Source organism: Aotus nancymaae, unplaced genomic scaffold, assembly GCF_030222135.1.
Source record: "Aotus nancymaae isolate 86718 unplaced genomic scaffold, 86718_ANA_hifiasm-v0.15.2.pri h1tg000040l, whole genome shotgun sequence".
Classification (NCBI taxonomy): Eukaryota; Metazoa; Chordata; class Mammalia; order Primates; family Aotidae; genus Aotus; species Aotus nancymaae.
In genome coordinates, this window is record NW_026988454.1 from 17,734,641 (window position 1) to 17,762,125 (window position 27,485).

At 43.3% G+C, this 27,485-nt stretch overlaps 1 protein-coding gene and 1 non-coding gene across 2 annotated transcripts in view; both read right to left on the reverse strand.

Annotated features, from left to right (window-relative positions):
- The window catches only part of PPP1R14C (protein phosphatase 1 regulatory inhibitor subunit 14C), a 104,768-nt gene extending 77,561 nt beyond the window's left edge, over positions 1-27,207 (reverse strand). The window contains exon 1 of the mRNA XM_064360575.1: positions 26,753-27,207. Coding sequence (XP_064216645.1) covers positions 26,753-27,058 — 306 coding nt within the window. The 5' untranslated portion in view covers positions 27,059-27,207. The remainder of the gene's footprint in view (positions 1-26,752) is intronic.
- LOC135268589 (small nucleolar RNA U13) lies at positions 6,206-6,309 on the reverse strand. The gene has a single exon (XR_010336893.1). It is a non-coding gene; the product is annotated as a small nucleolar RNA U13 (small nucleolar RNA).
- Positions 27,208-27,485: the final 278 nt, after the last annotated feature.

Genomic DNA, 27,485 nt, shown 5'->3' on the forward strand with positions numbered 1-27,485 from the left:
ACCCCTTAAACCCCCTGCTTCCGGTTTTAGCAACTCTGCCCACCAGGAGAGGTGTCAGATATCACTTCCAAAGAACTTTATTTTCAGGCCAAAAAGCTTCTATTCTGAGGCCCAAGATAAACCAAGTCTTCATAAGAAAAGACAAATTATGTCCAACATCAGCTCTCAGTATCCAAATGATGAACTGAGTAAGTCACACACCTAGTGATGCTCAAAGCTGAGGTTGTACACTCAGCTGTACCTTGCTCTCTAACTCTACCCTCCTCCCCACCTGCACCACAGGGCCTCACACAGTAGGCCAGGAATGCTCTAATGCATTAATAAACACACATAAAAGCGCAGCTTTACAAAAGAGCTTCACCTTGTCATAAAAGCACCAACATGGGGGGTTACAGAGATCTTCTAGAAAACTGTCTAGTCTCCCTGGCCTAGGGAACAAATCTAATATTTCCCATCTATAGTGACTTTAACCATTAGTTCTAAATGTCAATACCACATAATGAATATAGAGAGTGATTATCTATAACCCATCTAATGATAAAGTACCCATCTGCAAAGGGTTACCATCTAGAACTCTCTTTTTCTTTGGATATAAATAGCAGCTTTAATAATAATCGACAAAACTTGGAAACAACCAAGATGTCTTTCATTAGGCAAATGGACACATTTTATAGACAGGTGATGAATCCATAGAATACGTTCTTCAGCAAAGAAAAAGAGAGATTCTGAATGCTGCTAAACATTTGTTGATTTTATTTAATGACGTGGTTCTGTGATCTTTAAATTCATCCCTACTTAAATAAAATAGGTCTTGTGCTAAATTATGAAATCAGAAATCAGGGTGTTTGCATGAGAATAAAATAGAGAGGAACAAGAGAAGGAGATGAAATTCTAGTCCCAGTTTGCAGCCTGAAGAAAATCCCTTAACTTTCAGATGTGTGCGTCAATCACGGATTCTGTGTGGAGACATGAGAAATCTGAGCAGCAGTAGCCCTGGAAGATCCTTTTACCACGCTGCAGATGGAATCAATGCGTCAGGCAGAGCGGTCAGGACAGAAGATCTCTCAGGTCTCTTTTAACTGTGAGCTTCTGGGATTCTCCTTATAATAGAGTTTAGATTGTTCTTATGCTCAAATAAAATTACAGAGAATCCTTCAACTGTAACATATCAGGTATGTACAATGGTATGCTAGATGGAGCTGGTTTGTACCAGCTCACTGGAGACCACTGTTAAATTTTCAGGAATTTTACAAGCCAGCTGTCAAACACAATAATGAGAGGCTTTTCAGGTCAGTGGAACTCCTCTGTAACACTACCATGGTGGATACATGCCATTACACATTTGTCCAAACCCATGGAATGTACAACACCATCAGTGGACCCTCATGTAAACTATGCACTTTGGGTGATAATGGCGTGTCAACATAGGTTCACTGATTGTGACAAATGTACCACCCCGATGGGGGGTCACGCCGGGGGAGTTGGTGGGGAGGCCGTGTTGAGGGACTGGGCAGAGAGTACATAGGAAAGATGCCTTCCTCTCGATTTTCCTGTGAATCTAAAACTGCTCTAAAATACAAATTTAAAAATTTTTAGATGTATTTTGAAAAAAAAACATGTTAAACAAAAGTTAACTTTTGTAGTCAGAAAAAATAATAAGACTGGTCAGGCACAGTGTCTCATGCCTGTAATCCCAGCACTTTGGGAAGCCAAGGCTGGCAGATCATGAGGTGAGGAGTTCGAGACCAGCCTGACCAACATAGTGAAACCCCATCTCTACCAAAAATATAAAAATTAGCTGGGCCTGGTGGTGGGTACCTGTAGTCCCAGCTACTCGGGAAGCTGAGGCAGGAGAATCACTTGAACCTGGGAGACAGAGGTTGCAGTGAGCTGAGATAGGGCCACTGCACTCCAGCCTAGGCAACTGAGTGAGACTCCATCTCAAATAATAATAATAATAATAATAATAAATACTACATCACTTCCCTGCATAAAAGCTATCATACTTGGAATCAAAATCCAAATTTCTCACCGTCAAAAAAAAAAGTCGTACTGTTTCTTACAAGGCTCTGTCTGTTTCTTCTAACCTCATCACCTATCACTCTTCTCTCTCATTTCACTAGAATGTAAAACCCACAAGCAAGGGAAGTGGCTCGTCTCTTTTGTCTACGTCTATATGACAGGTGGCTAAAAGGTAACTAACACATGACAAAAGTGTAACGAACATGCGTTGAATTCAGTTCTCATCACCCATATTTTCTTATTCTCTCTTGTGTGGCAGATTGTATTTTCCAAAACTGGCTTCAACGATATTTCCCATTCCACTTCCCTTCCTCACAAGGTGATCTCCCCTGACTTTTCTCCCATCAGAAGGTAAAATCTATATTCCTTTTCCCTGAAGTCTTGTTAGAACAGTGACTAGAGGCCGGGCACGGGGGCTCACGCCTCTAACCCAGCACTTTGGGAGGCCAAGGCGAGCAGATCATAATAAGGTCAGGAGTTCGAGACCACCCTGGGCAACATGACAAAACCCCATCTCTGCTAAAATACAAAATGTTAGACAGGCGTGGTGGCGTGCGCCTATAGCCCCAGCTACTTGGGAGGCTAAGGCAGGAGAATCACTTGAGTCCGGGAGGCAGAGGTTGCAGTGAGCCGAGATTGCACCACTGCACTCCAGCTTGGGCTACAGAGTGAGACTCTGTCTCAAAAAAACAGAAATAAATAATAATAATAATTTTATATTGATCAAATGTTAAAATAATATTTTTTATATATTGAGTTAAATATGTTACTAAAATTTTTAATTAAATTATATAATTGTATAAGAAAAGTAATTATATAATAAAGTTGTAAATACTCAAAACATCACTTTCTAATTATTTGATGCCATTTTCCTATCCTTATGCTCTTAAGGTTACTTCCATCTCCTGCATCTGTATGGAGGAAGTACTCGTCCCTGCTCCTCCCCAGGGACTTCACAGTGGTCACCAGAAATCAACCATGGCGAGGACTTACACCAAGGAAATCGGGCTGCTGTGAATCAAGGTTTTTTTTCTCTCATAAGAGCCAGTTGTTAAACTTTCACCAGCAACTCACTGCATATATGTGAAGCTCAAAGACAAAAAAAAAAAAAAAAAAAAACAATGGGACACTGTATTGTGTTAGGGAGGAGAAGGAGAGAGGGAGAGGAAAGAAAAGGGGAAGTGAAAAGAGAAAGGGAGACAGCAAGGTGGGGAAGGAGGAGGAGGGGAAGGAGAGTCGGGAGGGAAGGGGCAGGAGAAAGGGTGAGAGGAAAGCAAGGGGGAGAGGAAGAGGGGAGGAGAGAAGGGAGATAAGGAGAGAAGGGGGAAATATTTTATGTGGTTAGTATCCCGAGAAAAACAAGGGTTCTATATAGGTAAATTATTTCAGATAATTAGTATTCAACTCTTTGTCTGCAAATCTCTCTAAGGGGATTCCTCGTTTGCCTGCCTCTGGGCTCTGAATGGCTCAGATCCCTCCCGTGGCCAGACGTCCTGTGGCACTGCCTCTTGGGACATGCTCCAGACCGCAGACAGGCTCAGAGCTCTCTCCGCCTTACGCAGTGTGTAAGACGGCTCTGGTCTTCCGAGCTTTTTATAGATGCTCTGTCTCCTCCCTTACTGTCAGGCTGGCAGCTGTCACTTCCAGATGTTCTCCCAGGACTTATACCTAACAGCCTAGTTTGTTGCTTCTAAATCCAGTGAACTAAGAAGGCAGAAAACCAAACATTTTAGAAATGTGGCTAACGTAAGAGCACACACAGTACGTGAAAGCCCAAGGACCTCTGTAATGAATCAAAACACAGCCCCAGAATATCTCTTTAGGGTCTCAGAGCTACTCTTTCTACTCTTTCTGCTTTCCTTCCTTCCTTCCTTCTTTCTTTCTTTCTCTTTCTTTTCTTTCTTTTTCTTTTTCTTTTTTTTTTTTTTTTTTTTTTTTTTTTGAGACAGAGTCTTGCTCTGTCGCCCAGACTGAAGTGCAATGGCACAAACTAGGCTCACTGCAACGTCCGCCTCCCAGGTCCAAGTGATTCTCCTGCCTCAGCTTCCTGAGTAGCTGGGATTACAGGTGCCCACCACCAGGCCCAACTAATTTTTTTGTATTTTTAGTAGAGATGGGGTTTTGCCATGTTGGCCCGGCTGGTCTCAAACTCCTGACCTCAAGTGATCCGCCTGCCTCAGCCTCCCAAAGTACTGGGATTACAGGTATGAGCCCCTGTGCCCAGCCTCTTTCCGATTTCCTTCAGGCTTCTCACTCAGTTCCAAATGACTGGATTTACAAAATTCATGACTTCAAGGTTGGTGAGGTCTCACTAAATATATAAAATATTCAACTGAAACAAGCTGAAAAGTAAGGAAAATGGAGATGACATTAACTGAATAAGAAAGGGAATCATAGTCCGATCACAGAAGTAACATTCACAAGCACCAGCCACCCTGTTCCCTTAGCAATCTGCTTCTTCCTCCTGAGGCGGGCCAGCTGCGAGGCTGCCTCTCCCAGTGGCCTCAGAAGGCTTCGGAGCAGCTCAAACTGCAACCACCAGGCATGCGCAGCGGTGGATAGGAAGTGCTGGCAGAGGCAGCCCCACTGCCTAGAGCTGGCCCCACTTTGGGGATCTGCTCATCCTCTGTCCCTCTTTGTTTACAACCTGAGAGGGAAGAAGGAACAAAGAGACCCTGGGACATGACCCCAGGCCCTGGTGTCACCAAGCAAGATGGCACCATGGGAGAAGTCTCTAGGGCTCTTTTGTCCCCCAGTAGGCAGTTTCCAAGAAGAACAGCACTTGGTTCGTGGCATGTGACACATGGTATGTGGCACGTGGCCCCCTCACTATGCCATCTGGTGTGCTGGCACTGACTGGCACATCCAGAGTACACACCAACCTCCTGAAAATTCATTCGTCTATTTTTCTAAACTTGGTCTTTGGTCTGGCACTAAATTTTGAAAATGAGAAAAGTACTTAACTGCTCACTGAAATCACTGTGTGAAATGCTGCACTTTAAATTTATTTACATCTCTTTTTCTTTGTAGGGTGTTGTTTGTTCTAAAATAGTCTGATAGCAACATAAAAGCTCTAATTCTTAGGCCTGTTGCCTATTTACCCAGGCTGTCACAAAAATTTTAAATAACTGTAATAGAAAAATAAAGCTACCCCAGAAACAGAGGAAAATTCTCAACATTACTCTCCTTACACTGAGTGTTTAAGTTGTACAGAAAGAAACAACAAATGCTCTAAATCCAAAAATAGAAACTCTGGAAATAATCCTATTATTTTAGTTCTACTTTATGCCTGCCACATAGTAGGCTCCTAAAAAATATTTATTGTGTGACTGGCTGGATGGTTAAATAGATACAGTTCTGCCAACTAGACAATCTGAGGTCAACCAGCCTTCCCCAAGGACTTAAGCCCGCAGAACTGGTCCAGAAACATATTTGGGCCTGGAGAAGAAATATAATTAACTAAGCAAGTCAAGTCTTCTCTAACATGAAATCTGAGTATCTTTTCTTGGAATGGGAGCCCAAAGATTTTAAAACTCTTGCCTAAAGGCAAGTTTAGACCTGTCCACAACCAGCTGATATTTATTGAATATTTACAGCACAGGGGCCACTGCCAGGAAATGCAGATGGAGTGAGCAAGACAGAAAGGCTCCACCTAATATTAGAACATACTCACTAGAATCTATGTGGAGCCACACATACAAGGTCTCCTGTTTTAGTCAGTTTGGGCTGCTTTCACAGAATACCACAGACTGGTGGTTTAAACAGCAGGAATATATTTCTCACAGTTCTGGAAGCTGGGAAGTTCAAGATCAAGGTGCCACATACCCCATGTCTGGTGAGAGCTGGCTTCCCGGTTTGCAGATGGCTAACTTCACAATGTGTTCTCTCATGATGGAGAGCAGAGAAAGAGAGCTTTCTTCTGACTTTTACAAGGGGACTAATCCCATTCATGAGTGCTCCACCCTCATGACGTAATCACCTCGGAAAGTCCCCTCTCCCAATACTCTTATATTGGGGCTTAGAATTCCAACATAGAAATTTTAGGGGGATATAAACATTCAGTCTGTGGTATCCCCTGATTTGTAACTACAGTGCAATGAGAAAGGATGATCTTTACAGGAATGGTGCTGGGTCAACTGGATGTCCAAGTAGAAAAAAATGAATTTTTTTTTTTCCAAATTCAGGTCAGACGGGTAATGTGCCAATGTAGTAACAAGGTTCAAGGGTGGCACAGCTCACACATGTGCGTGAGCACCCAATCATCATGCCCACGAACTACAAAAGGATCATGAATCCTAATCTCTACATTATACCACACATAAAAATGAATTTCAGATGGATTACAGATCTATATATTAAAGGTAAAATAATGAGGCATCAAAAAGATAAAATAGAAAAACATTTTCATGACCTTGGAGCAGACAAATATTTCTTAAACAGGTTGAAAATGTACCAACTATAAAGGAAAAAGCTGACAAATTGGAAAATAATAAGATCAAAAACTTCTGTGCATCAAGAGCCACCATTCACAGAGTGAAAAAGGCAATTTACAAAGTGGGACACATATTTCTGACAAAGGACTCATATCTAGACTCTACAGAGACCAATGTCCAGGATATACAACAGACAACCCAAACCCAAAGTTGTTGTTTTTCTCTTTGAAATGAACAAAAGAACTGCACAAGCACTTCACAAAGAGGGTACCCAAAGGCCAATAAACACATGAAAAGGGGCAGGACTTGAAGTCATCCGGTACATGTAAATTTGAACCATAATGCAACACCACTATCTACATAACAGACAGTTAAATGAAAAAGTCAGAAAATAGCAAGTATAGGTCAGGATGTGAAACAATCAGAACTTTCATTGGTGCTAAGAAATCATCTGAGAGAACCTAGCAATGCTAAATATATACATACTCTATAAGCCAGCAATTTTGCCACTCTGTATGTAAACAACAGAAATCCAGACACAGGTTCACCAAAAGACATATACAATAATATTCACAGAAGCTCAATTCAGAATAGTTCAAAACTGAAAGCCTCCCAAATGTCCATCAAAAGTGGAATCAATAAAAAACAACTGTGGTATACACATACGTGGAGTACTATGTGGCAACTGAAACGATCAAACCTTAAATGACATGCAACAATGTGGGTGTATCTCACACATCTAACGTTGAACAACAACAAACAAACAAACAAAACAGACATAAAAGCTTTTAAGAAGGCAAAATTAATCAGATGACCTTGGAGGGAGAGCAGGGGGCTAATAATGGGACAAGCACACACGAGGGACCTCTGCAGTCCATTTCCTGATCTGGAAGGTGGGTGGGTTCAATTTGACAAAATCCATCTACTGTGCACTTGCACTTCGGTTTTATAGATGTTGTATGATATACTATAATAAAAAGATTTTGGGTTTTGTTTTTGTTGTTTTGAGATGGCTCTGTCACCCAGACTGGAGTGCAGTGGCTCATTGCAACCTCTACCTCCCAGGGTTTGAGTGATTCTCCTGCCTCAGCCTCCTGAGTAGCTGGGATTACAGGCACACACCACCATGCCCAGCTAATTTTTTTATTTTTAGTGGAGATGGAGTTTTACCATGTAGACCAGCCTGGTCTCAATCTCCTGACCTTATGATCCACTCACCTCGGCCTCCTAAAGTGCTGGCATTACAGGCGTGGGCCACCGCACCCAGCCTACAATACAAAGTTTTTAAGAAAATTATCTCATTCATGTCTTTACCTCACAGTTATTTCTGTTCCTAGTCACTTGGCCATGCCAAGATTCCTCCTGCCTGAGGGGGTTTGAATTAACTGAGCCCAGTATGGTCCCCCAGGGCTTTGCACAGCTGGTGCCATCTCTTATCACACAGGCCCAGATTCACATGCAACGAACTTCCTCAGAGAAGCCCTTCCTGGCCTCACTAACCTGGCCACATTCTCTCGCTCATTATCCTGTTAGTTTTATGTTTTTACTATCACTTCTCATGAGCTGAGGCCATTCTGATTTATTAATTTGTGTTTGTTTTTAGAAGCACAGGGACTCTTTTGCAGTTGTATCCCAAGCACCTGTGTCCCCAGCACCTAAAAGTGTATCTGGCATTTTGACTTCACTAATTTCAAAGTTATATCCAAACAAAAGTCCACCTACAAGTGTTTATACCAGGCCTTCTCATAATCATCAAAAACCGAAGCAACCAAGATGTCCTTCAAGAGCCGAATGGATGAACTGTGGCACATTTGTACAATGGCATCTTATTCCGCCATAAAAAGAATTGAGCTATCAAGTCACGAAAAACCACAAATGAATCTCAAATGTATATTGTGTAGTGAAAGAAGTTAGTCTGAAAATGCTGTATACTGTATGGTTCCAATTATATGACATACTGGAAAAGGCAAAGCTATAGCAATGGGAAAGAGATCAGTGGTTCAGGAAGAAATGGAGGGGGTTGGCCTGGCCTGGTGGCTCACACCTGTAATTCCAGCACTTTGGGAGGCCGAGGTGGGTGGATCACCTGAGGTCAGAAGTTCGAGACCAGCCTGACCAACATGGTGAAACCATTTCTACTAAAAATACAAAAATCAGCCGGGCATCGTGGTGCATTCCCATAGTCCCAAGATCGCACCACTACACTCCAGCATGGAAGACAGAGCGAGACTCCATCTCGAAAAAAAAAAAAAAAACAGCAAGAAAAGAAAAAAGAAATTGAGGGGGTTAAATGGGTAAAGCACAGGACATATTTTAGGGGGTGTGACTGTTCTGTATGATACTGTAAGGGTGGATACATGACACTATGCATTTGTCAAAATCCATAGGATTGACTGCACAAAGAACGAATCCCAATGTATGCAAATTTGAAAAATCATTTAGGAGATTGGGGGGTCCCAGGACAGAATGCAGAATGTGACAAAACAATCTACCCATATTACAAATACATGCAACAATCTCACTGAAGGGTATAGGAGAAAAGGCTACTGACCTAAGTAACTAGAAAAGTAGAGTCTGTTAAAACCAAATGCAAAAGGAGCGCACGTAAGCACTGTATTCTAGCTGATAAAGTTGTTTCCTATAGGGTTTGAGTTAACAATTCTGATATTGTTGTACATGTATACTACAACTGAACAATTAAGGGAATGGATGGTGGGAACCACAGGTTTGTCTCTGTTGGAGTAGGAGTTTAAAGACAGGCAAAGAAAGGAGGCGAGCACGACCCACGTGGTAATGGATTAGAATCGAAGACATCAGACGAGCTGATGTTTAGCTTGATATAGATGCTGATGGTTACATATGGATATATTTGTAGATATGTATATATACACAAATTAGAATACACACATATATTTTCTTGCTGTCACATGAGAGATCTTAGAAACAATGACATTTCAGTAGCAACAGGTACACCTGGCATCCCTTATCCTGGTTTCTTTTTTTTTTTTTTTCTTTTTTTTGAAGTGGAGTTTTGCTCTGTCACCCAGGCTGGAAAGCAATGGCACAATCTTGGCTCTCTGCAACCTCCACCTCATGGGTTCAAGTGATTCTCCTGTCTCAGCCTCCTGAGTAGCTGGGATTGCAGACACAAGCCACCATGCCTGGCTAATTTTTGTATTTTTAGTAGAGACAGGGTTTTGCCACGTTTGCCAGGCTGGTCTCAAACTCCTGACCTCAGGTGATCCACCTGCCTTGGCCTCGTAAAGTGCTGGGATCACAGGCACGAGTCACGACGCCTGACGATACCTTGGTTTCTAATACCATTTTCTAATAAAAGGTGCCAGGGATCCTTGGAGAAATAATGGCAGACTCTGAACCTGGAGCAGGAAACATACAAGATGAGCCTAGAGTATTTTGCAGTGCTAGAAAGTAAAGCAGTATTAAATACACACACACACACACACACACAGAGTCATAGAAGTATGTGGAACACAGGAGCCAATCAAAACAGCTCCCAGTAGCCAAAGCTGGAATAATATGGGCCATAAAATAAAGTAATATTGAATTATAACACAAAGCACACAATATATCCACAAAATATCCACACAAAAAAGCACACAAAATATCCATGAGCCCTACTGACAAAAAGCATTGACTAAATAAACAAATGAGGAAGAAGAGACAAATCTCCCATGCAAAATAATTCCATGTAAATTATGTAGCTACATGAGGAGGTGGAATATAACTTCCCATTCCTTAAGAATGAGCTACACATAGTGATTTTCTTCCAAAGAATGCAGTGTGGAAAGGGAGGGAGTAGCTATGCAGTGGAGAAACCTGACAGACACTATTTCAGCCAGGTGGTCAAGGTGAATATCAATAGTAATAAGCCATGTTGACGGGATGTACCTTGACAGAATGTGATAAAAATGTTTCTTTACCTTTTGGGTCTTCCTCCTTCAAACCCATAAACACAGTCTAATCCTGAGAAAAGCATCAAACAAATGCCATTTGAGGAACATTCTACAAGATACCTAAAAATTACTCCACAAAACTGTCAAGGTCATCAGAAACAAAGGAGGTCTGAGAAACTGGCACAGCCAAGAGAGTCTAAGGAGACCTGCCAGGTAAATGCAATGTGGTGTCCTGGGTGGGACCCTGGAACAGAAAACAGACTCTATGCAAAAACTAAGGAATCTGAATCAAGTATGGACTTTAGAGAACAATAATGTATCAATATTGGTTCATTCATTGTGACAAATGTATAAGTCTCACATATGTTGCTAACAGGTAAAACCTGTTGCAGAGTATATGGGAACTCTATTCTGTCTTCACAATTTTTCTGTAAATCTAAAACCACCTAAAACATAAAACTTATTTGTTCAAAAAAAAACAAAGAATGCCTGGCAGAGGTAGACGAAGGGACTAGTGGGTGGATACTGGAAGGAGGGACAGAAGGACAGCACGTTGGCTGATGGAAGGATGGACAGATGCTGGGATGGCTGATGGAAGGATAATTGATAGAGTGGGTTAGAAAGCTGAGAGCGCACAAGACAAAAAACTGGAATTTAGTAACATGGAGGTCATGAGCCTTCTGGGTGGAAAAGGACAAGTCACGCAGCAGTGGCTAAGACGGGCACAGAAATTGACAAATGGGAACAAAGAATATAGACAATCTCTCTGTCCAATCTGGCTGAAGAGAGGAAGAGAAAGAGAGAAAGATTTTTGTGTGTATTTGTGTTCTAATACTTTACTGAGGTGTAATTTACATATCATAAACTGCACAGATTTCAGTATCCAGTTTATGACTCTTAAAACAAAGGAATGGTTGACGATACAGGAGACATCAGCCCCTGAACAGGTGGAAGGGGCTGTGCTCAAGAAGGAAGTTGAAGGGTCATCCAATCTTCCTTTTTACTTTCCTTCTGTCCTGTGGGTGGCAGCACCATCCTCCCCTTCAGAGACTGTCATTTCTGCCCCCTAAAAATGAAGACATCAAAGGAATCTTCCAAAATGTTATGTGTCATACCCAAAGTGTTATGGCTGCTTCTTCTGAAAATAGAAAAAATCTAATATGAACAAATTTACTGGCTTTTTTCCCCTTACTTATAATTTTTTTTAAATTTAAAGTCTGTCTTCCTCAAAAAGAGAAGATGGAAGAAACACCAGTCAAGCTATTCCAAACATTGTAAAGCCCTGTGGCAGGAGAGGGCTTGTACCCCTTTCTTACCCACGACAATAAAATGGTGGGATACCCAAGCCCACCCCTTCTAAAAAAACAACTTTGAAGTTCTTCTCTTACAGGAGAAATACATGTGCCTTGCACAAAACAGATAAACAAAATTAATTACCCATAAAGATACTAAAAAAGCACTGCTAATAGTTATCTGTATCATTCAAATCTCTTTTCTAGGTACATATAAAAGATATCCTATGAAAAAAGGAGTTTTACCTAGAATACATGTTATCTATTATTACTTTACTCAAATGTGATAGAGTTTATGTCACAAAAAGGTAATTCTCCTGAAGCAATCCAACAAGATTTTTCATTCTGGTATGCTGGTTAGATTATTCTGTATTCCTAAAACCTGGTGTGTGGCCAAATTTGCAATCAAGGTAGAAACTCCACTAAAATTATTCCATAATAAAAAAAAAAAAATCTCATAAGCCTCTGCTCCCCATTGGTCAGAGAACACACCTTTAATTTGAATACATAGATTAACAAGGCAGAGTTCGTTACAGCAAAAGCATAGTAGATATTGCTAACAATACTTTCATAAATATTCTGGGCTTGGGGGGATGGTTTTTCATATTATTGATCCTCAAAATTTCTCTGAAAAGATTAGATGATTTAAAAGTGGAAATTAAGGTTAGCCAAGGATGACGACTGACAATTACTCTTAATAAAGGCAGGTAGTGGGCAGCCTGCTCATCCTTCTAGGCAGACCAAGCCAGCTCCCCGACCCCAGGAAGATGGGAGGGTCTATATTAGAAGGCAATGTCTCTGCTACGGTTTGAGTGTCCCCATCAAAACTCACGTTGGAACCTTAATTCCCAGTGCAGCAATGTCGGGAGGTGGAAACAAACTTAGGAGGCGGGACTTAATGAGAAGAGTTTGGGTCACAGAGACTCCACCCTCTGGGCCTGGGTGTCTTGGTGCAGTTCTCACTGCAGTGAGTGAGTTCTTGCTCTTGTGAGACTAAATTAGCTCTGGAGGCAACAGATTAGTTCCCACCAGGGCAGGTTCTGTTTTGCCTCTTCACATGTGTCCACTTCCCCTTTGACCTTCCATCATGTTATGACATGGCATGAGACTCTCCCTAGAAGCCCAGAAGCCAAACAGATGCAGTGCCATGCTTCTGGGACTCCCCAGTCTCCAGAATCAAGCCCCAAATAAGCTTCTTCTTGATAAATTACCCAGTCTCAGGTATTCTGTTACAGCAACACAAAATGGACTACGATATCCTCTCAATCAGGGCATAAATGATGTGAAAAGGACCTGTGAGTGTAACCAGTAGGTATCTCTGAAATGAGACAATGAGACAAATTGTTTCCTACCACCCAGTAAGAAGCCACGCTTAGGAGCTTTTCTGTTTGTTTTGATTTTGTAAAGTGGGGCTAGAGGTAGGAAGACATTCACAAGCATGGATTCCTGGAGCAGAAGGCTGAGGTCCACACCAACCCCACCCCTCCTGTGTAGACCACACCCTCTCACATCCTTGGAGTTGTAGTTGTAACAGCTGTCATGAGAATTTCATTTTACTAAATATTTTATACATTTTCTGTATCTCATTCTTTGCCCTCCTTCAGAGTTTATAGTAAGGTGTCAATAGTAAAGTAAGTAAGCTAATTCCTTATTTTGTTCTTCTTCAGAGTGATGACTTAACCTTGGTATCATTCACCATTGAATACAGCCCATCACCTCTGAACCCCCAAAAGAGTTCTTAATCTAAGTCTAACATGGGATGTTCCCAAGATCTTAGGCATGACTGGCAGCTAAATGCTTTGGCATCTCTGGCTAGTTTAGGTGACAACCTTTCTATTTACCTAAATACAGACAAGTTTTCATTATCTAAACATCTCCCCATGTAAACTGCTTCTGGTATAAGATCAGTAAATGCTGAACCATCTGGGGTGATGAAGACACGGAATATCTTACCATAACAAAAGGCACTTGTTTAACCAGAGGTAGTACGTGGTGTTTTTTTTAGTTGTAATATTTCTAGGGTGTTTTCATTAAAGCAAGCATAATCATATTTTAGCACCAAATCAATGACTCACCTTCTTTTGACTTGTCAGAGAGCTGCCACATCCCAAGACAAACATGAGAAAAAACAGTTGCCTAATTTGAATTGTAATATAGAGTACTAGCTCATAAGGACCAAACAAAAAAGCCATCCCTGCCAATCTGAAAACTCAACACCTTACCTACCTGGATTGAAACAGATTTGATTCCATTAATATTAGCAGAAATGAATGAAATGGCTATGCCAGTTGTTCTATTGACACACAAATATAAGAGAAAGATTAGCTGCAGCAGCTAAGGATTTGAGCGAAAACATCATTTAGTATAAGCAAACCAAATTATTAAGAGTTTTTTACATTGTATTTAGAAAAAGCATTATGTTACTTCCACCATGTCAATGATAATATCTGCTGCCTTCCAATATGTAAGATAAAATATATACTCTGTATCCTTTGGCTTATTTAAAGTGAGTTTTTAACTTTTAAAAGAGATTGAGCATGGAGTCAATTACATCTAAATGGATAGACCAAGAGCTCAAGCACTCCATGACCAACTGCTCATGCAAACCTGGCAAAGAAAGAAAGAAAGAACACTCACTGGGGTGTCTCCTTCAGAGCTAATGGATTTGAATTTTTCATTTTCTTTTTCTTTTTTGAGACAGAGTCTCTCTCTGTCTCCCAGGCTAGAGTGCAATGGCATGATCTCAGCTCACTGCAACCTCCGCCTCCCAGGTTCAAGCAATTCTCGTGCCTCAGCCTCCCAAGTAGCTGGGATTACAGGCGCCTGCCACGACGCCTAGCTAATTTTTTATCTTTAGTAGAGACAGGGTTTTACCATGTTGGTCAGGCTGGTCTCAAACTCCTGATCTCAGGTGACCCGCCCACCTCAGCCTCCCAAAGTGCTGGGATTACAGGTGTGAGCCACCGCGCCTGGCCAAGATTTGCATTTTTCTTAAGAAGTGGCTGAATCTTGTAAATGGTTCACTTAAGAAATAACAGAATCCTGTAAATTGTTTAACTAAGATGAAGCATATTTGAAAATGTATCAAGTAAATCAAACAAAAACAATTTGCTCGGTCTATTGACCAAACATGCTAGAATACATGGAAGGTATCTGGGGAAATGGTGCAACTGATGTTCACAGTTTCCAGGAAGCAAGTCTTCCTCTTCCTACTGGCAGTTTGAACTTGGGCATGTTACTAAGCCTCCTGGAGCCTCCCCCTTTTCTCATTTTAAAATGGAGTAACTACTTATATCACAGAGTATTCATGTGGGTCAAATGGGATTATCTGATGGTGCTTTATGATTCTGTCATTATACAAAATAAACAAATATTACAAAGAATAAATTCTGCTTTTCACTTCCTGCCAGAACTGTCCATAAAAAAAGAAAAATCTTATATTTTTCTTGTTATCCCATCCTATTAGTCCTAAAACTAACTATAAAGTAACATTCCAGGAATAAACTTCCCAGTGGAAAGTAATTTGCTTAGTATAGACTTAGTTATGTTCTTATTCAGGCTAATTTGTACATTTCACCTTGTTAAACTTTGCTCCTTAAAGCTGCTGTGATTTTCCCTCCCAGATGCTCATTTCTTATCTCAACACGAACCCCCCTCAAGTTAAAACAAATACCACCATTAGTTAATTATGAGGTGCCAAGGTAAAGGAAAAATAGTAAGAACAGAAAAGCACCCCCCAAAGCCAATATTATAGGTTATATGCCTAAAAATCTTAAGTCAAACATGGCCAGTTCTTAAAGGTTAACCCAATTAAATGCAAAGAAAAAGCAGCTATGGTGGCTGTAAGTATCTGTGCTGTCAGATTTCAAACTTAACTTGAAAGCCAACAGTTAAGGAGGGGTTTCCAGGGAGGAAAAGATGATTTTTTAAAAGGGTTCTTAATCTAATCCTTTCATTCTAGTCCCTACCCAAGCCACTCACACAAGACATTATGCCCAGGGAAGGATGGATACACTCCCACTTCAGCTACAGGAAATTAGCTTCGCAAATTCGCTGGCCATTTGGTGAACTGGTCTAATCCTTGTCTCAGGTTTGCTTCAAAGGGGAAGACACTTCTACTTCTCTTGCTTTCAATATCATTCTGTCTTTGATATATCTCACTTTCACCAGTGTGGCCCTGGCTTTAGCATAGAATTGCTAAAGGTGACAGCTGGAAAGCCCCAGACCTCCATTTTTTTCAGATGAAGAAAGAAAACCTGAAAACAAACTCCGATGGTGAAAATGACTTGCCAAACTCATCTAGCCCGGCTAGGATGGAGCTCACAGGCAAGGGCCATGCCCACTACCTCACACTGGGAACGGCCAACAGGAATTAATCTCACAGATGCCAGCAAGGTTCCCACAGCCGCAAAGCATACATCCTGCCCTGGCTTATTCATTCCTGAAGCCCAGCTCTTAAGAGATTACTTTCTCTTACTTAAGATCTGACTTCCTATTAAAATGAAAGGTAACTAAATTGTTTTTAGTCATTTGCATTATAATGTCAGTGAAGTTACCATATCCTTTCCTGAACACAGGCTTTGAGTAAAGAAATGTGTGGCCACTATGTACTAAATAACTGTGTTGAATGTACTAATACAACTGTGAACAGGACAGAATCCCTGCCCCAAAGAGCTTTCAATCATATGGACTCCTCCATTCTGCCATAATGGGAAGGTTTCCTTTACTTTTTCTACTTTTCCCTTACACAGTTTAAAAGGGTGAAGCTTCTTATAACACCTTTTCTTCCCTATGTAAATATCTGTTGAACAAACAAACGGATGAATGAATGAATGAATATTCCAGCCCTACACAGCTCCTTCCACAGTTGTCCCCATGGGTTCTTTCAAAATGAAGAAGCTGTTTCTTAATCATTTTATTCCTCAACCATAAAGTGATGATTTAGACACCCACCCACACTCTGGTCTTCTCTTTTTTCTAAGCTTTTACTCAGTGGAACAGATTTCCAAAATGCCAGTGCTGACTAAGAAAAACTTGGTGAGAATGTGTTGGTCCCAACTTTGAAGCAGAGGCAGGAATCCAGGCTTTCATTCTTGTTCTATGAAGACTTGTGTGAGCCTGTTGCTCCGAGTCTTCTCCACAGATGGAAAAGCACTCACTACTTCCTTGCACAAACCTTTCTACTCCCATAGAAATAAGCAATTCCTATGCAAACAAAATTCTTGGACATGCTGAAGACTTAAAATTACAGAGGATGGCAGTAACTTGTGATCCTTTTCTTTAAAGACTTTCATTACCCCATACATCTGTGCCTGATGCCACGACAACTTCCTTTTAGTTCAGAGGTTCAAAGGACTCCATAGTTCTAATTTATAACCAGGAAGAAGAAGCATAACTTGAAGTTGACAGTGAAAGAGCAGGTTTTCAATACAAGCAGAGCCAAATTATATTCATGTGTTTAATTTTGGGAACATATTTCTGAAGTGCACATCACGAAACCAGAAGATGCAGCCGCTGTCCCTCAGTGACAGTCAAATGAATACCACAGACCGAGTGGCTCAAACAACAAGCATTTCTGTCTCAGTTCTAGAGGCTGGTTGTCTGAGATCAGGGTGCCGGCCATCCTCCTCCCGGTCTACCAGTGGCTATCTTTCATCTTCTTGTTGTGCTTTCATGCTGTGCCCTTGCATGGCCGTGAGAGAGAGCTCTGGTCCCTTCTTCCCCTTGTAAGGGCACTAGTCCCATCACAGCCTTCCATCCTCATGACCTCATCTAACACCAATGACCTCCCCAAAGTCCTCCCTCCAAATACCATCACTCTGGGGACTAGGGTTTCAACCTGTAAACCTGGGGGGACACAAACATTCAGTCCACAGCAGGAACACCCAAGTGCAGCCAGGCGTGTGAGAGTCACCAGGGCCGCAAAGGTACAAGGTTCTGCCTTCAGGAGGCTGCAGCGAGGGTGGGAGACAGGATTACAGAAAGAGGGGCCTCGGAAAGGCCTCAGAGCCAGCCTGACAGCAGGAGATGGATCAGAGAAGCTCCCAGGGAGGCACTGCCAAGTGCCAGGCTGAAGAACAAGTACCAGCTAGACAGGTAGGGAGTGGGGGCGGGAGAGTGGGTGGAGGTGATTCTGGCAGAGGGATTCCTGCTGAGCTGCCTTAGGGACTCAGCTGACAGCTAAAGCAGCAGGGCCAGGGTGGCCAGAGACAAGTCCAGAGATGGTGGCAAGGAAACCCCTGAACCCTGGATGTGTGCTAAGGGGCTCCTGCTTTATCCTAAAGGCTGTGGGGAACGAGATCCCATCTGGATTTAACACACCAGCTGCAGCACATGGAGGTGGCTCTGAAGCACTGTGGGGAGCTGGAGCAGGGACAGAGGGGGAGGCCCAGCCCAGGAACCGGAGACGCTGCCACCTGCCAGCCACATGGCCTCTGATGGGGGCCTGCAGCTCAAGCTCTCTGTAGTTTAGTTTCTTCACCTACCTTGCAGAGGCACTGCGAGGATTAAATTAGCACCCATGAAAAACGGGGTTTGCAATCAGCACTTCATAAATGGAGCTATTGGGAGCAATGGGAGCAGCACGGCTAAGTGACTCTGGAATCAGTGTGACCTTGGACAAGGACAAGTGACAACTTCTCGGATCTCAGCTGCTTGCTCCAAAAAAATGAAGAAATGAAAATAATACCATCTCCTTCATACATAAAGTTGTTGGGAGGATTGATGGTATGAGGTAAGATGCATAAATCTGGCTGTCACCTGAGAGCTATGTTAGTTCCAGAAGCAGCAGAAACAATAGCAGCAGTGGTGGGGGATGCAGTGGCAGAAGGAGTAGCCACCGTAATTTGAAAGAAACTGGACTGCAGTGACCATTGCTGTAATACAAGTGGAAAGTTACAAGTAACTGGATTAAGGCAGTGGGAGCAGTTGGGACTCAGATTCCAGAGCTGCAGGAGCATCAGCAAGACTTCGTGACTCCTGGGTGTGACAGCAAGGAGGAGGCGAGAGATAAGCGTGCCATGTAATCTTGGGCTGGGACAACTGTGGACAGCAGTGCCTGTCACCCACTGAGGGAAGTGAGGAAGAGGAGCAAGTTTGCTGAGGAAGATGAGAAACTCATTTTCAGACCAGTTGAATATGAGGTTTCCCTGAGGCACTAAGTGGCATTGTCCATTTCAAAGCTGTCTGAATACATCTGGCACTCAGAAAACAGATCAGGGCTAAAAATATGGAGTTACACGTTGTCAGCATATGGACAGCAGGAAGAGTCCTGTTATCCAGAAAGAGCATGCAGGAGTGAAAAGAAAAGAAAAAAAAAAAAAACAGAAAAGAGAGCTAGGACCAGAAGACAGAGAAATTTCATCATTGACAAGCAGGCAAGAAAGGAAACCCAGAAAGAAGTTGAGGACGGGAAGGGTAGAAAGAGTCGAGGAGGAGATCAGGAGACTGGATGGCCCCCAAGGCCAGGGAACAGGGCTTTAAAAGGAGAGGGTGAGGAGTGCTTAAGGCTGCCAAGGTTGGGTCAAAGAAAGATGCAAACATCACCACGGAATTGAGAAACAAGAAGGTCCTCAGGGAAGCTGGTGGGAGCAGACACAGCTTGTGGCGGGTAAAGGAGGAGTGTGTCCTTCGGGGAGAAAGATCTTCTGGGAAAACAGCCATTGAGGGAAGGAGAAAGACAGGGTGCCACGTGGGGTGGGGGAATACAGGGCGGAGGAGGGGAAGCTATTTGTGTAGTAGTGGAGGAAGGTGGTGGTTTAAACAGAAGAGAAAGACTTCAACTTGTGTATATGCTGAAATGAATGGGACAGAGAGGTTGAAAACTCCACCAGGAGAAGAGTGTCATGAATGAAGTGCCTGGACGGTGGCTGGTCTAGCTTGCTCTGAGGGCACCATGGAGGGCAGAGAACAGAAGAGGTGCCTTGGATGGTCAGGGGAAGGCTTGAACTAGCCCAGTGCAGGAAACAAGAGCAAGAGTGTGCACTGCAAACCAGACCAGGCGACCAAGGCAGGTGCCACATGGAAAACAAAATTCAGATTTTATTCTTTCCTTCTTCTAGAAATAGACTTCTTGCTGCAGAGCTGTGGGCTAAACAAGGGAGGCCAGGGGCTGCCAGGTTGTTTTAGGCTGGGAGGAAAAGCAAAAAGACAGCAAAAGCACACAGGAACCCACAGAGACGAGAATGGCAGGCGAACCAGTGTGGCGGGGGCGCGTTAGGAGTGAAGGAAAAGACAGTGGACAGGCTCAGGGAAGATCATTTTTGCAAAGGAATTCTCTCAACCTAAACTTCAAAGTCAACTGGCTACCACTACCACCTTTCAGTTCCCGTGTGCAGCAAGTCAGTCAGTGAAGAAAGGTGTATCTTCCAACGGCACTGACATAAAACTGTAAGGATGCAGGATATGATGTGATTATAGTAACAAAAATACAGATTGACTTTTTCCTTAGCCATGTCTATGATAAAGGAATACCACCAACTAATTCAGATACGAAAACATCAATGAATTTTAAACATTTGCTGAACATTAATCCTTTTTCATTCATTCAAGCAAATGTGTTAAAGGTTGAAGAATTATGTCCTGCTAGGAACTTTTAAATGATGAAAATTATAAAACAGTTCATTGCCTTCATGTTGTTACAGTTTAACTTCCCTACACATCTGTGAAAATCCACTGAAACAGTGAGAATGAGGAAGGCTCTAGAAACAGGAGACAGTCCAGAGACTATTTGCCCATGTTCAAGTTCAAACACACACCAACACCCCAACCCTAAAGTAACCATATACTCTTCCCCAAATTCTGGCACCAAACAGACGTGAATACCTTGTTTTCTTCTCCTTTTTCCTCCCTCTCCACATCAGAGAGAATAACCAACAGTTAGTGGCAGCTTATGGCTCCAATCACAACACTGACCTGCCACAAGTACTATGCTTGGTGTCTCACCAGTCAGTCCTCCCGACAGTCCTGCAAAGGCATCAGGATGATTCCCTGAAACATATAGAGAAAGCCGACAGGCGTGGTGCCTCACTCCTATAATCCCAGCACTTTGGAAGGCCGAGGCTGGCAGATCACTTAAGCCCAGGAGTTCGAGACTAACCTGGGCAACATAGTGAGACATTGTCTCAACCAAAAAAACATAATAATAAAATAAGGTCGCTTGAGCCTGGGAGGTCGAGGATGCAATGAGCTGTGATAGCCCCACTGCACTCTAGCCTGGGCAACAGGAGTGAGACTGTCTCAAAAAAAAAAAAATATATATATATATATATATATATGTGTGTGTGTGTGTGTGTGTGTGTGTGTGTATATATATTTGAAATATATGTATATATATTTGAGACAATCTCAATTATTTCAAATATATATATTTCAAAAATATACATATATTTGAAAGACATATATTTGAAATATTGAGATTGTCTCAAATATATATACAAATATTGAGAGATATATAAATATATATCTATTCAAAATATGTATTTCTATATATTATATAAATATTATATATATATACATATATTTCTCCAGGTATATATGGAGAAAGTGAGGCTCAGAGGAGTGAAGGAAATTGCCTAATCACATACACCCACTGAATGACAGGGCCACATGTGAATTCAGATTCATCTCCTTCAAAGCATACATTGTGACCACTGCTTCCACATCACATTTCCCTAACCACTGTTCCAAAGGGAATGTGTTAAATAGTTTTCTTTTCTTCCTTTGACAATTTAGAATTCTTTTATCTACTGACCCTTTCCTTTCTTTCTCCTTTCTCCTTTCTCCTTTCTCCTCTCTTCTCTTCTCTTCTCTTCTTTTCTTTTCCTTTCTTTTCTTTTCTGGCAGGCTGGTGCCCAGGCTGGAGTACAGTGTGTGATCTTGGCTCACTGCAGCCTCGACCTCCCTGGGCTTAGGTGATCCTCCCACCTCAGCCTCCTGAGTAGCTGGGACCACCGGCACATGCCACCATCTCTGGCTAATTTTTGTGCTTTTTGTAGAGACAGAGTTTCATCATGTTCCTCAGGCTGGTCTCCAACTCCTGGCCTCAAGCCATCTGCCAGTGCTGAGATTACAGTCGTGAGCCACCATACCTGGCCTTATCTACTGACTTTTCGCCTATGTCATTTATCCCTTAGTAGTTTACAGGTTGAGTTTATGGAGATTTTTGGTTTTTGTTGTTGTGTAAAAGCCCGTCCTCAAATACTTGAACAAATGGTGATTTACCAAACAATCCACAAGACAAATTCTAAGCAGCAGTTTCTACCTCCCAGCTTGGGCGCTAACAAAGTAGCAAAGCCGGCTGATGTGATGCTGCACCTGGAAAGTATATGTAAAAGAAGGACCTCTGTGTAAAAGGAGGGGCCTCATTCAGGTACAAGAACTAACCCGCTGACAGTGGGTCCCCCACATGCACTAACAGTCCACTTACAAGGTACAACGGCAGCATCTGGGAACAGGTGAACCATGAGGTTCACATAAATGCCAGGCTCTGTCCTGTCTCAGGGGGCAGGACAGGGCATTGGTTAAGGTGTGCCTGACTCCCTGGCCACAGCCTTGCTCTGTCACATCCCAGCTGAGAGTCCTAGGGCAACTTCTTAACTTCTCTGTGCCTCAGATTCCATCTTCACAACATGGGGTTCTCAGAGGTTGTTGGCAGGATTACATGAAACTTGCCTAGTGCATGCTAGGTACGCAGCCAGTATCTGCTAACTCTATTACATATGTTTAGGCTTCTCCCTTTCGGAAGTAGTATTTTTTAAATTTGCAGGTCACAATCCATAAATGCATTATGAGACAAATTTAGAAAAATAAAATTATCATTTTTCAGAAAGTGAAGAATAAAACATTGTATTTAAACATTAATGACATTACATTTCAGATTACTTTTATATTTTTCCTTAGCAGACAGTAAGATTAAGTGGTGCCCTATGATTCTCTGTTTCTGTGTATCCATGTGTCAGACAGCAATCTATATATCCACATGTAACAGGCAGCAATCAACAGGATATTTCTGTCTGTGTCACCACCAACATCTCTCAAAAGACAGTTTTATAAAATGGGGATGGTAGGGAATCAGGGAAGACTGAAAGGTGTAATAAATCAGGAACCATTTTATAAAAAGCAGACACTGGAAGCAAAGGGAAAGACCCCCTAAGTTGACAGGATAACACAGCAAGTACCCGAGGTACACAAGTCTGTTTATGGCCAGGACGCTACTGGCATTGCAATCATCTGAGCTTAGCAACATGTTTTTATTTCCAAAGCAAATCGAATTGCAAAACTGGAAGTACAGATGTTATCTTGATGCTGGGCAAACTTGGAAATATTCATATGACTTATCCAGTAAGTCATCTTGTAGTACTTGTTAAAGTAGATATTATGCCAGATTTCAAATGCTCTTAAAAACCACCAGGGTTGGGAAGAGATATGAAAATATCTTTAAACAGAGATACTTAAATGTGGATGTACATTTAGTCTAACGGTTACATTATAACCAAATTCCTAGCTGAAAATTTGCCTGTATAAGCCTTCCCATGAGAAGATGAAATGGAAAAGAACTATAAGCACATAACTAATCATTTCAGATTCCAGTAAAAGCACTTACCTATGTATTCAAAAGGCTGTTTGACATGGTATTTTACAATGCTGCCTTTAGACTGGGTAAGAGGGGATCACATCCCCGGGCCCCACTCCTGCCATCACCTGTCTTCCTGAAGACTTCCTGGTACCAAGTGGACCTACCTATCCAGAACCAGTGTCCCTCCACCTGGTTTTAGTCTGTGATTCAGGTTCCTGGAATTCCCTCCCCAAATCCCAAGTAGCTTCTAGGACATGAACAAGCTCCTCTCAGATCTGTCCTACCCAAGGGGACATAACCACTGGTGTGTGCCGGAGGCATCTTGGTCAAGGAGTGGCAGGTGCATACCAAGACTGGGAGTGCAGGTGGACACAGTGCCCTTCACCAGGTGGGACTGTACCAAGGATGGAAAGCAAAAGGGAAGAAACCTGGGCCAGGGCAGGATCTCCCAAATGCATTTCAGCTCACGACTCTGGGAAGCTACATTTTGAATTCAAAAGTCAAACCTAGCCTTCCAAGTCAGTATGAAGCTGTAGCTGTCAAGGTCAGTGGGTAGAAGAAACTTTATATAAATGTTGTTAATTCATAAGTTTTAAACATTTAGACAGAAGCCCTGTAGACCTTCATTTGTTCTCTTGCACGGTACAGGCAGGCCTGGTGGTTACACAGTGGACTCAGATTTCAGGTTGGGTTCATCCCCAACCTCAACCCACCCACCAGCTATATATGAGCTTAAAGAAGCCTCTTAATCCTCTCTGAGTCTTCATTTCTTCATTTACATTAAAACAAGGATAAAGAGAACATCTTCTTTACTGGGTTGTGAAGACTAAATGAATTAGCCCAAAGTACCTGGAACAGCACCTAGTCACCTAATAGGTAGGTAATAAATTCCCCTGTGACATTATTCTCATACAAAACTGATTAGTCACTGCACACTTCCAGATAAAACCACAGATAGAAAGTGGTTCTGTATTTCTTCTTTCCTCTTCCTCTTTCCTTTTAAATATATTGCTGTATGCCGCTCCAAAAGATTATTTTCTATTCTGAAAAGGTCAAGTCATCTGACTGCTGACCTGCCTGGGTCAAGTTCTTCTGAAATTAAAGATGTGTTCATATTCTATACCAACTCAGCAGATAACTCAAGCCTTTGGCAGGTTTGAAGTTTGAAGGCTGGGAAATTGGACCTGTCAGTTTCATGTGCTAAACATTTGAAAGAATTACCACTTTTACGTGTAAAAAGGACATTTCCTAATCTTCATATGCATGAAGTTCAGAGCTGTAAGCCAGAGTAGGTCCTTCTTGATTCATAAACCAGAGGCTGAAATACTTGAAGCTATCAACAAAGAAAGGTTACTCAACAAGAGAACTCAATGCTAAAAATAGAGCCCTATCAGCAGAGAAATAGATGCAAAGGGACAAGCCTTTATTTGGCTACTTACTTGCCCACATTTCTTTATTATTAAATGGAGGTACACCACCAGCATAGTGATTACAATTTGCCAACAACCTTCTCATGATTTATATTCCTTCAGCCTACGATGACTGAACAAACAACTTGAAGAGAAATGTTTGCCACATGTAATGACTTGCAGGCAGCATAGTATCTTGTATTATTTCACCATAAAAACCTCTCTTTCAAATGTCTAGCTGTTTGCTATGGGCTAAAGATTTAAAAGCCAAGAAGGAAAGTACAATACAAGGAAAAGATTCAAGGTCATGTTTACCCTTTAAAATACATACCTAACCTACATGTTCAACATAGGCAACAATCAAACCTCCATCTTTTCTAATTATTCTTAAGAATTTTTAAAATATATTATTTATCAGCCTACTCAGTACGTAGAGCTCTTTCCAGTTTCCCAAGCTACGTCTAATTAGTCTCCTACAAAAAGAACCATGCTGGAGTATTGTTAATTTCAACAATACTTTTTCTATTAACTCAAATCTTCTCCAAACACCAAATGGGGGGGAGGGGGAACGGTATAAAATATATGAAAATTCACTGGATTCTATAGAGGCAAGATTGAGCACATCCATTCATCCAACAGTAATCCCATCTACATCAAATATGTTGTTTCTTTACAGAGTTTTGCCAACTTCCTATACAAATCTCATGAGCACTTCTTATGTTTGCCAGTTTTTATTTAGGCAATTAAATTGGCTTTTTGTAAGAGCTGGGCTGGAGAAACAACACATTTTTACAAGCCCATTAGTCATACAGTCAAGCTTCATTATATCATAATCATTCATCAGTAGTCAGTAATGAGCATGCCATTTCCTTGTGCAATGAGAATGTTAAAGAAAATGTGTCTTCACAACAGGCCATGAAATGTGTCAAATACAGAATACCCAACATTAATGGTAAAGGCCGTGAGTTCATCTGGTTATCATCATTGTTGAAGGGCACAACAGTTGAATGGACACAAACCTAGCCTTAGCTTAGAAGCCACATCCTTAATTATTAACCCTTTCATGCTTCCACCCTTTCCAAATTCCACTCCCTTAAGAGGAGGGCATTCATTTAGAATTAATTACTGTTATTCAAGATGCTCATGAGAGATCATTTTGACTTCGGTCGTTTTTCTAGTATATGTTTGCTGCAGTTTATTCTATAGATTTATTCCTACATCAACTGTATACACGTCCCTGAGACTTGTGTATGTCCAGGGACTTGTCCTAGTCCCTGGACTGTGGGAAGTCATGATGTCGTGGAGGAAAGAGCTGGGAGCCTGAAGCTGACAGATCCCAGGATCCTGCAGGCTCCCTGAAGGGCTCCCGCCCTTCCACTGAGGCACCCATCGAGGTTACCCAGATGCTCATTCTGCGCCCATCAATGGGAGTAACTGAGCTGGGAGAGGAAAAACAACAGCCTCAACAAAGCACAACGTGTGCAGTTCTGATAATGCAGGGATGAATTATGGAGACACCGTCGGGGCTGGCTGGAAAGGGGAAAGCGTTCCATCTCAGGATTTTCACGGTAAATTTTAGGAACCAAGGGAGCCTCTGAGATATCCAGAACCTCTCCTTTTCACGAGGCAGCTTCAAAGAGATCCCTTCCCTGCTCGCTCTCCACAAAAATCGGGGCTCCCCGGATCCCAGCAGTGAGCGCTGTTCTCTTAGGCTGCTGTTTCCTCAACCGCTGCTGAGGCGCAGCTGGAGTAAGCCCCTCTGAGCCCCGCTTCGCGCAGCTGCAGCTGGAGCCCAGAGGAGCCCGGAGCTCGGAGAAAAGCAATGCGCTCCGCAGTACCCAACCCTCCCCATGGCCACCAAGAGGGCCCGCAGCTCCTCGGGCACCAGCAGCTGAACCCAGGTAGGGGCGTCCCAACCTCAGAGCCCGACGCCAGAGGGCACCGGGGGAGGGGAGGGGAGAGAAGGCGCCGCGCCTCGCTCCTGGCACTTGGTTCTTCCCGGGAGTCAGGGCCACGGGCGCCCCGGAGCTGGAGCCCAGGAGAATTCCTGCGCCGGCACAGAAGGGCAAGAGAAGTCCCCAACCCTCCCTGCCCCGCGCCCAGGTACCTCGCAGCCGTAGAGCTGTCCCAGCTGCTCCACGATCCACTCCTCCAGCACCAGCCGTTTCCGAAGCTCTTTACGGTCGTATTTCACTGTCACTTTTCCCTGCTGGTGGCGCCGCTGCTGCTGCTGCTGAACCTGCCCGGCAGCGGCTGTCGTGGCCACGGGCGCCGAGTCTTCCCGGGAGGATCCCGAGCCGCTGCTGGAGCCGGGGCTGCCACCGGCGCCGCCCCGGGGGCTCTGGAAGAAAACCCGCGCGCCGCCGCCGCCGGCCCCGCCGGCCGCCTCGCTGCTGCCTGTCGCCACCGACATGTCCCTGCGCGCCCGAGCCCGAGTGCGGCCCGGAGGAGGGGCGGGCGGAGCGCGCCCGGCGCCGCTACCACCTCCGGCCCGGCAGCCGCATGCGAAGGGCTCCCCAGCACCTGCTCCGCGCCGCGCGCGCCCGGCCGCCAGGCTGTTCTGGGAGGGCGGGAGGAGCCGCGGCGGGAGGGAGGAGGGCGGGGAGGACGGCTGGGCGGGGATCGCAGCCTTAAAGACGCCGCCGAGGACCCTCTCGGTCCAGCCCCCGGAGGCGGGATCTGGCGCCGGTGGCGGAAGGCTCGGGGCGTGGGAGTCGCGGCGTGGCTGGGAATGTGTGCGCCTAGACACGGGCGGTCGCCGGTGTGCAGACTCCGGAGGGACCGGCGTGGGGCGGGGTGCCAGGGGATGCTCCTCTGCGCGGGTGTCCGTGGCCTCTTGT